The following is a 10000-nucleotide window of genomic DNA, read 5'->3' as shown; positions in this document are numbered from 1 at the left end:
ATCTTTCCCTAAGCCTGGACCATCCAGAATAGAGAGATGTTCCTAAACACTTCTGTAAGGTTCCAGCCTACAGCAGCGGAACGGCTGTGAGAAATGCAACATGAAGGTCCAAGTACTACTTAGGATTCTCTTTCCCCCAATTTAACTCCAGCTACTAAAAAGCAGCTTTAGCAACCATTCACTAGTCCTATCTGGTATAGGGGGAGGAAAGCATACCAGACAATAAAAAAGCTTATTTCTTGTAAGACTCTTCACTGGTGTAGCACTCACGTCTTACACATAATTTTATACTACCAACTGCTCCACTGGAAGTCAAATGGTAAGCATAATGAAAAACTACAACTGGAAATTCTTACTCCAGCTTTCTGGTAGACTTGGCTATCAGACACTGACCACTCAAGAAGTGAGCTGGAAGTTTTCTCCACAGCTCACTGTATTGTAGAGTATATGCTACCCACTGCAATACTAATGAACATAAAGTCTTGTCTAGAGAGCATTAATGGTCAGCACACTGCTTGCTTACAGGTTTTATCAAGCAGACCTATGATATTAGCAGAGAAACACAGCTTATTCTGCTGTGAATGCAGATTTTCAGATTCACAGCATGCAGTAGCCACTTACTTGCAGACTACAGCAAAAAAAGCACATCTCACCTGACCAGGACGCTGAAGTGCAATAAACCTCTGGAATACTGCACAAGGCTCCTAAGAGACCCTTTGTTAAGGTCTTCACTATAATAATGGTCTTGACAAAGGTTGCAAATCGCAAACCTTCTAAGCAAAGATGGAGCCTTATAAGGCTTATAATGTGACTGCAAAAGGCCATCTGCCCATGACTGTCTGTTGGACTGCAAACAAACAAGCGTTCCTGGCTTTGAGTTGTAAGCAGCTCACAAGACAACTATCTACTTAACAACGCAGATTTTGACCACAACACAAACAATGAAGACAGCAAAACTGCACACTACAAGATTTGATTCTTTTCTACCAGTACATTATCTACTATCTTTGGCCTTGTTGCAATACCAATGTTTTCTGGGCTATGAGATATGGTAATGAGTCAAGAATGGTTGTAGAACACTGCCTTGGAGGTGGGTGTGCGCGGATGGATGCATCACAGGTACCACACCAATCTTGGCCTAGGAGTCAAATGTTACCAGTGAATGGCTACTCTGACCCGAGGCCAAGTAATATTGCACACAGAGACAGCGGGCATGGTTTGGGGTGCACAGGTCTATACAGCAACCTGAGGCAGCCAGTGGTGACAGCGACATGCGCCGCCTGGGGGAGACGGACCACTGCCTGCCCTCCATCATGCTCACCCACTAGTCACAACAAAATTCCTTCTTTGTGCGAAAGACGATAAGGCAGATGACAAGAGTGACTTAGATGGCCTGCTGAGGGCCACAATCATGACTGGACCCCGGCCCCCAGCGGCTGAGTGACACATTTCCAACACCTCTGTCCCAGGCCAGACCATAAGCAGTGGGCTGGGGACAAGGGCAGGAGTTTATTAAAATACTGTGGACACACACAAATGCAGGGCAAAGAAGCACTGGGGAGTGCTGGGGGAGACTTGCCCCACATCTGGCTGTCCACATCACAACAATTATACCACACTACTAAAAAATAAAATAATCAACAGGCGTGAACCATTGGAAGATTTGCTAGAAGACACAGCGGTGACGGGTCGCAGCATCACTGGCTCAACTCACTAACCTGAGGCCATAGCCAACACTAGCATTAACAGGGAATCCCACCACCTCTAAGAATCTCAATGGAGTATATATTATGTTACAATTAGAGAAAAAAAACGAAAAAAAACCCTACTTATTGGGAGTCTCTAGAAGTGGTAACTCACATTTAAATCAACCTCTTTACTTAATGGAAGTGTACTCATTATGATTTTTCAGCAGTTACTGTAGTGAAATATTAAGAAATCCAGCACCTTCATTGTCCTGCACAAGTTATGCTGGACAGATCAAATTATAATGGAAGTAAACTTTTACAGATAAATCCATTAATCAAAGTTGACTTCTGGACCATTAAGACCCATGTGAGTTGGGGACAGTTTTACCCACACGACTGTCTTGGCTAAGCGGCTGTTCTACAACCTCTAAATTGGCTGCGACACACACACCACCGCCTGGGACTTAACACAGATGCGCACACACACACCAACATTCAGAGGTGGGGTGGGGTGGGGATGGGGAGTGGGAGGGGTTTCTGTTCCCCTCTACTACGCACTGAGAGTTATATGTTTTTTTTTTTTTTTTTTAATGTTATATGTTTTTTTGCTTCCCTCTTATGGTCATGAATATGATGGAAAACTTATTTATCCTTTCTATGAAATGCAATACTGGTCTAAGCTCAATATGTAGGTCAATAAACTGTGGACCTTATGTAGTTCCGACTTGAATCTTATTCATATCATTCAAGTTTTTAGGGTACGTTTTTTAACAACGATCTTGCCCTTTTTTTTTTCTTTTTTAATCTGCTGAGGAAGAAGAGAAGACACACAATAAATGTATGCCATTTGAGAACTATAAAAGCACATTACCACATTGTCTACAATAGTATAGTTTATCCACTACCTGGATGTCTGTAGTACAGAGCTGTGATCAGAACAGCTACATTGAACCTGGTTGGTGAGCGTCTAATAAGCAATAATTTCCCGTATCATAACTTAGGTGGGGGGGAAAAGTAAACTTACTGAAATGCCACCAATGACTCAAAAAAAGCTGATCTTGCCACTTGCCTGTAAATTGTGCGTAGATAAGAGTCACTAAGGTTAAGAATGCATGATGGGAAAGACCAAATGTTGTGGGGGAGAAATGATTCCATACATGAGACAACCCTGAATACCACTAAATTCAGAACTGGAAGCATACAGTCTTATACAAACAAACATCTTCTGTTTTCATATTGGACTGCAAAACACCTGGCAACTTATTAAGTATAATCTAAACACTTGTGATTGATGCACATTAATAAGGACTTGTCAAGCCCATTTTCTTTGGCATATTGCACCATAAGTATGTGAGGAGGGCTTCCACCACTTTACGAATATAAAATATTTTTATGCGCCTGTTTGATTGTGAGTGTGTTATAGCATGTGAGTGTACATGAGTGTATGTTTATGTGACTGAGTGACCTAGAAACAATATAAAAGAGGGCCAAAAGTTAATATGAGTTGTATGGTCCTACATCTGGTCTCCCCCATACCTGCATCCAAGTTTCTTTCCACTGCCAGACATTAAATATTATCCTGATGCTAGTTATCTTTTGTGCACTTCTTACTAGCCTTTTGGAATCATCTGGTACCATAACTGGACAAGCAATTTTAGTCAAAGGTTATAACTTTCAATTTCACTTCCTTTTCCCTTTCTTTACATGTGCTAAATCATGAGCCTCATAGGTTGATTATCTATAGTAAGTGCTTACTGCATTAAAATGCAATATATATCCTTCAAACCTCCAGAACTGGAAGTTCAAAAGTTGGCAATTTTCCCTAACAATACACTGAAAGAAGTCAGTAAAAAATAAATAAACATTAGAATCATTCTTTGTAAAATTCCTTACGAACTTTGTATCTTCCTATCATATTCCAAATGCATCATGCATTTACAGAACAACACTATATAAATACTATCTTCAATTTTTAAAAAAAATCTCTCTACAACGCTCCCATGTAATATCTTTCCATCATGAAATATATCTATATTTAAAAATATTTTAACTTATAAATTCAGAGATCTTCCATATTAGAATCTTTTGAAAAAAAAAAAAAAAAAAACTATATTAATAATGAAAAAAATCCATCATAAAGAGTATTATTAGATATACAATGTTAATCACAATACAGCCATTCTCAGTTGTGCTTGTTGAGACATTCAACTCTTTGTGCAGTCAAAATTGAAATCTTTCCTACTATTATTCATTGCTTATTTCCCATCCTTCATCTGCTTTCTTCCCTAAAGAATCCTCTCATATAATCTGCACATCAAGTTTCCTGGGGAGACTTTAGCACTTTGTACCTGGAACATGGAGGAGCATAAAATTAGTAAGGTAGCAAGAAAACTCCATCAATAGAATCAATTAAAAATATTATGTCAAGCTCTCATTATCAAAATACCTAAGCTGTGATTCCCATACACAAAATACTGTACAAACAAAAATTAAAGTATAACAACACACTGACAAGAAATTGTGCAACCAAACCAGAATAAAATACTTACTGTGCTGCATTTGCACTTAGGTTTGACATGGTGCAGCCGCCATGGACTTAAATTCACGATTAACAAAAGAAAATCCTCTAAACTCGTCTTGGTTGATAGCACGAACAACTTCTTCATTAATAAAGGTGAGAGTTGGCTCTTCCTTGGTGAACTCTGCATCAAAGTTGACTGTATCCTTACGTCCTTTCTGTTGAGTGAGAGGAAATGATGTTTCAGTAATATGCCAGCAAACTGTCAAAGCAAGTTTGTTATATTATTGTTTATATTTATCATGGGTTAATATCTTCTTCCTTCTCTTTATTTTCAATACTGTTTAAAAAATTAACCCAACTCCAAGGCGTGACCCATCAATAAGTGGTTAATTCTAAAGAAATTTTGAATATCTTTTCAATCATAACAATAAGATATCTACTATAAAAAAATTTAAAAAATGCAATTAACCCCTTCCCGACAGGTCACATCCAAACCGCTCGAAATGTGGCAAGCGGCTGTACGCACTCAAAGTCGGCACGTTGCCATTGATCGCCAGAGCATAGAATTTTTTTTTTTAGTTTACTACACCCGTTACCAAGGGGTTAAAGGCTATCAATGTATGCAATTTAAAAAATACACTCTAGAGATTTTGCTGTGGATCAGAGCTACAGGGATAGAAATACATTTTTGTCTCACTATACTTTAACCCCTTGTTCATGGGTGACATCTACTATAATGCCATGGCCAAGTAGTGCCAATGCCGCAGGTGGCATCCCTACAGATTCAGCCCATACAGATATACCCATTTGGCAGACCGCAAAATGGGTTAACCCAATGGCGACGGGTCACGGCTATCGCCGTCATAACAATACGCACGATGTGCGGCGTGCGGCTGTCCGCAGCGGCGCCGCGCCAAAACGCCCCGAGGCAATGATTCGGCTTGATGGACCGATATCACGCGCTCGGAGTCGGCGCGCTGCCGCCGTTCGCCAGAGCGAAGAGTTTTTTTTAATTTGCTATACCCGGCGCCATTGGGTTAAAGGTGTTAATGCTTTTGTTAATATCACATCATATTTTTGGCAACTTTTATTTACATTGTATCTGCCAACCAGCTGGAAAGTTACATGGTAATTTGCACTTTTTAAACTAAAGATGGGTGTTACTTTTCAATATCATAATTCATAATAAAACAAATTTCTTCCTTTTACATATTCTTACACATCCTCTCAGCCCCAGCAAGAAGTATTAGGGCAAATAAGTTTCAGAGATACAAGAAAGAGTTCTATTTCATCCTAGTACTTCCTTTTTAGTATTCCTATAAATGTGAGCTACTGAAAACCATAATTAAGTTACTTACTATCTTAGGTGTAAATGGTGGTTTAACTTTGCGCTGCTCAAGAGCCTCCCAGTCTATCTCTCGGAAGAATTTGTGGTTACGAATTGCCAATTCTCCTCCTCGCTCTGCAACGCAGCCCAACCGCTTGGATGGTTCCTTTGTCATAAACTTAAGGGAGAAGGAAACAAAGCATCAATATCATTATAGCGACAAAGAATTATCATTAATTTATTAAAAACTAATACCCCAGTAAAATATCAATATCTATATGGCATGACTTACCCCTTTCAGTATAGAAACTGCTTCCTTTGAAAGCCACACTGGATACAAAACTTCTTCATGCAGGATGGACTCAAAGAGATCATCTTCATTATCAGCCTCAAATGGTGGCTGTCCTGCCATCATTTCATACATGAGAACTCCTAGTGCCCACCAGTCAACACTTGCACCATAATCCAACTCTTTAAGAATCTGTTGAAGGATTGGAACAATATTCACAATGTATAATGAATGAATGCATAAAAAAATTCTTACCATACTTTTATCCATATCAAAACATGCAAAAAAGCCATCTTTGAACTTGGCAAGACATGGTGAATCAGTTAGCTTGGCAAAAATCGTAAACATTTTGACCAATACAAAGAACACTCAACTGTTAAAAGAAAATAACTCCTTAAATTAACTATTTTACAAGGTATCAAATCTCAGATAAACAAATTTACACATTTGTGCTCTTCTCTAGCCTTAAAACAGTCTGGTTTTCCAGTAAGTACTACTCTTATCTCTTTATACTTTCCTTACCATGAATTGCATAATAATGGTGTTGAGAGAGAAACAAACCTACATTGATGCAACTCTGAATCAGGACTGTAAGAAATATGTTGATCAAAAATCCTAATCCCTAAATATCTATATATGAATACAAAATCCTGATATAATCTGAAACCTAGCCCTTTATTATATAATTGCAGAATTCAGTCCAATAAAGAGTATTTCATTACAATAATAAAAAGAGGTTTTCATTGAATATGTCTTAATCTCCCCTACTCATTGAACCTGGCAATTGAGTTCAGTAATCATATCACCATGTGCAAACAAGTAATCCTTGAACATGAGTTTGATGTCCCAATGCCATAACTCATGAAGATTAAGAATAAAGGTGCCACAAGTTGGTATTTCTGACACATGCAACAACCTGAATAAACACGTGTTTGCATAAGAAATTCAATTTTCAGCATTCTAAATATCTTTAGTTCCTATTAAGAGAACAATTTGAAAAGTATCCTTCAATAGTCAGTATGGACATTTCTCAAGCATTTCTCATCATAGAGAACATTTGCCCCTAAAGATTACTTTTATCCATAGAATATAACATAAGACAAGCATCTTATTTTCTTTCTTATTTCTGGTAAACAATACCCCATTTCTTTATTCACTTGAACTTTCCCTATATTGTCCAGGTAAACAGTTCATCATACAATAATTATGAATGTCTGTATAACAACAATAGAAAGGGTCATCAGCTATATATCTAGTTTCAATGCTGCTATGGTGCTTTTTAGAATGTCACTGTTCAAAACATTCTATGGGAAAATCTCTCTCCTTCTGTACTTGGAATTCAAACGTGCCAAACCCGGAGTCCCTTAATGAGCTGCACAAATGTGAAAAGCAAACAAACAAAAGCTCATATTCAATTACAAGTTCTGGGTTTCTGTATCTACAAAGAAAATAGATTAAATTTACAATAGTGGGGCACATCTATGGGTGAGCACACAGTGAAATAAAACAAAAATATATACCAGGCTTACATCACTGACATTTCACCGTATCTCACTCTTCAATTTGTTGCAAGCGCTGTGCAGAAGACAGGTAAACAGGTTAGTGGGGAGATACAGCACAAGCACTGGGTTAGCAGGGACGAACATAATACATACTACAAGTATCACATACTGTACAAACATTGTAGGCTGAGATGTAAGGATATATAAAGCTGTATCTTAGTCTAGACGAAGTATCATACACAGCATCTAGTACAGCTCAATATTTCTATAACCACTACTCAAAAATTACAACCTAACATTTCAGCAATTATCCACAAAACAAGACAGAGCAAAGGTACATCTGATTTATCATCAACAAAATTATGAAATAAATATCCAAACACATCAAACTCATATGAATAATAAAGTAGTACATAAGCTTTACAATAATGAGTGATCTCTTTATCAGGTGCAATGGTATATTCAAATATTTAGTCCCCTTTTTTCATTTTACTTTACTGTGAGTGTGGTTCTTAAATATATCTTAGAATAAGTCACTGACAGAAAAAGTTATCTGAAGTTAACATAAAACTGAACAGAGGATTTCTTGCTGCTTTCAGTTCCATGAAAAATTATGATCTATTTTATATCTTCATTCACTTTAATATCATCACCCACCATTGACTATCAGGGCCATATCATCATTGAATGGTTTCACATCGCCTATATGAAAGTAGTCCAAGAGGTAGCAGAAAATGCAAAATAAATTACAATGATCCAGTTCTAAAATTACCTAATGCATGCCCAAGGACCCTTAAAAAAATTATACTCTTTTCAGAATGGGATTTTGACCCAAAGTCGCCAGGGATGACATGTGTGTACGTGCCATGCCCACTGTGAGTTTAACTTACTATTTGTTTTTACATCCAGATGTCTCCACAAGTACTATATTACCAAAGACCCAATTACAAGTGCTACCTAACTTACTTGTTTACCCTTTTCCTTGATTTCTTAAAATATTTTTTGGTTACCTAATATTGCTGTTAGCAATGTCAATAACAATTATAATGTCTATAATAAAAAAAAAAACGGAATAATAAAAATAAAAAAATCCACAAACTGATGGAGAGGTAAAATCAGGCGAGATCACATGGTCTACTAATTGACTCCTTTGTGGCTAAGCACTTGCAGAGCCATCTATGTGCAGAGACATTTAACAAAATACTACTACAGTGATCAATTTTCCTGGAGACTTTGGGTTAATATTTTCCAATAAAAAGGGAATAAAAAATAATATCCTCATCACCAGAAACATTACAAACATATACATTTAAAAACATGTTCATAAGGAAAGGTTACACTGGACTGCTACAGAAACAGCCGAGGTGGTCTAATGAGCAAAGTAGTAAAAGCCAACACAGAAGTCTTGCTCTGGCACAATTAAAGCAAAAACCTGACTAAGTAATCAAAAATGGGAAAATAAATCACAAAATACGATAAACTACTAGACACTGGCAAACAGCTGCACATAAGGAAATAATACAGAACAAGATATCAAAGGAATGGCTTTAAATTGTTTTATGACTTACCTCTGGTGCAATGTAATCTGGTGTTCCACAGAAGGTGGTTGTTGTAATATTATCCCTGATGCCTTCCTTACACATACCAAAATCAGCTATTTTACAATGTCCTTCACTGTCTAGTAGAATATTATCTAATTTCAAATCTCTGCAAGGGGAAAAAAGAAACAATAGACTTTTGGTATTATATTCAGTATCATCCATACACATACATAACATACGTTACATTCATTACATACATACATACGTGTTGGTTTAAATTCTTTGTCAGGATGAAAGTGCTACTGTATTCTTTCATCATACAAACATACATATACATTAATAGAGATACAAAAAAACACACACACACACACACACACACACACACACACACACACACACACACACACACACACACACACACACACACACACACACACACACACACACACACACATACACACATACACACACAGAGAGATTGTTTATAGAAAGTTGGTCTTTACAAATAACAAAGGATATATTCCAAAACCCCTTATGAGAGTTAATAATTCCCTAATAACTTCTGTTGTTATTGGGTTAGACTAGGACCAGGTAGTAGTACTATTAATACTATATAACATCAGTCACACATACCTGTAAATAACACCATTTTTATGGAGGAACTGTAAGGCCAACGTGACCTCAGCTGCATAAAATCTTGCACGTGACTCTGTGAACTTGCGAGCCTTCTGAATTTGGAACATTAGGTCGCCACCGTTAACATACTCCATAACAAAGAATAATCGATCCTGTACGACAGAGATAGAAATATGTTAGTACATAACCAATAAAGGCTCATAAATTGGTAATATAAAAAAGTAGATCTTTACATTCAAGAAAAAGTATTAACGTCATTCTATCATTTACACTAGAAAAAAACAACAACTTAGCATTCACATCTCTATGACCAACTTAAACTGAATAAAAAGATTGATGATAATCAATATATTGTAGAAATCTTATAAATGTCATTACATCAACCACTTACCTTGGTTTGAAAGCAAGAGTGGAGGGCAGTGAGGAAGGGGTGGTGGGCAGCCATCGCTAAGATCCGCCGCTCAGTCATTGTACATTCTACATCATCATCTTGTAG

At 37.2% G+C, this 10000-nt stretch overlaps 1 protein-coding gene across 2 annotated transcripts in view; it reads right to left on the bottom strand.

Moving 5' to 3' along the window:
• The window catches only part of LOC125034854 (protein kinase C-like), a 63545-nt gene that overhangs the window by 3539 nt on the left and 50006 nt on the right, over nt 1-10000 (bottom strand). The window contains exons 8-14 of one of the 2 annotated variants that reach the window (XR_007115726.1): nt 9896-10000; nt 9502-9656; nt 8896-9034; nt 5829-6017; nt 5568-5714; nt 4238-4424; nt 3931-4036 (exon numbers count right to left, since the gene is read on the bottom strand). The exon at nt 9896-10000 is cut by the window's right edge and continues 21 nt beyond it. Coding sequence is in view for 1 of the 2 variants with exons in the window: in XM_047626888.1 (XP_047482844.1) it covers nt 4254-4424; nt 5568-5714; nt 5829-6017; nt 8896-9034; nt 9502-9656; nt 9896-10000 (906 nt within the window). In the remaining variant the exon portion in view is untranslated. Of the gene's footprint in view, nt 4037-4237; nt 4425-5567; nt 5715-5828; nt 6018-8895; nt 9035-9501; nt 9657-9895 lie in introns of both variants that reach the window. The other variant, XM_047626888.1, reaches the window with a different exon arrangement.

This window comes from Penaeus chinensis, chromosome 18 (assembly GCF_019202785.1).
Source record: "Penaeus chinensis breed Huanghai No. 1 chromosome 18, ASM1920278v2, whole genome shotgun sequence".
NCBI classification, from domain to species: Eukaryota; Metazoa; Arthropoda; class Malacostraca; order Decapoda; family Penaeidae; genus Penaeus; species Penaeus chinensis.
This window is presented reverse-complemented; position numbering and strand designations above follow the sequence as displayed.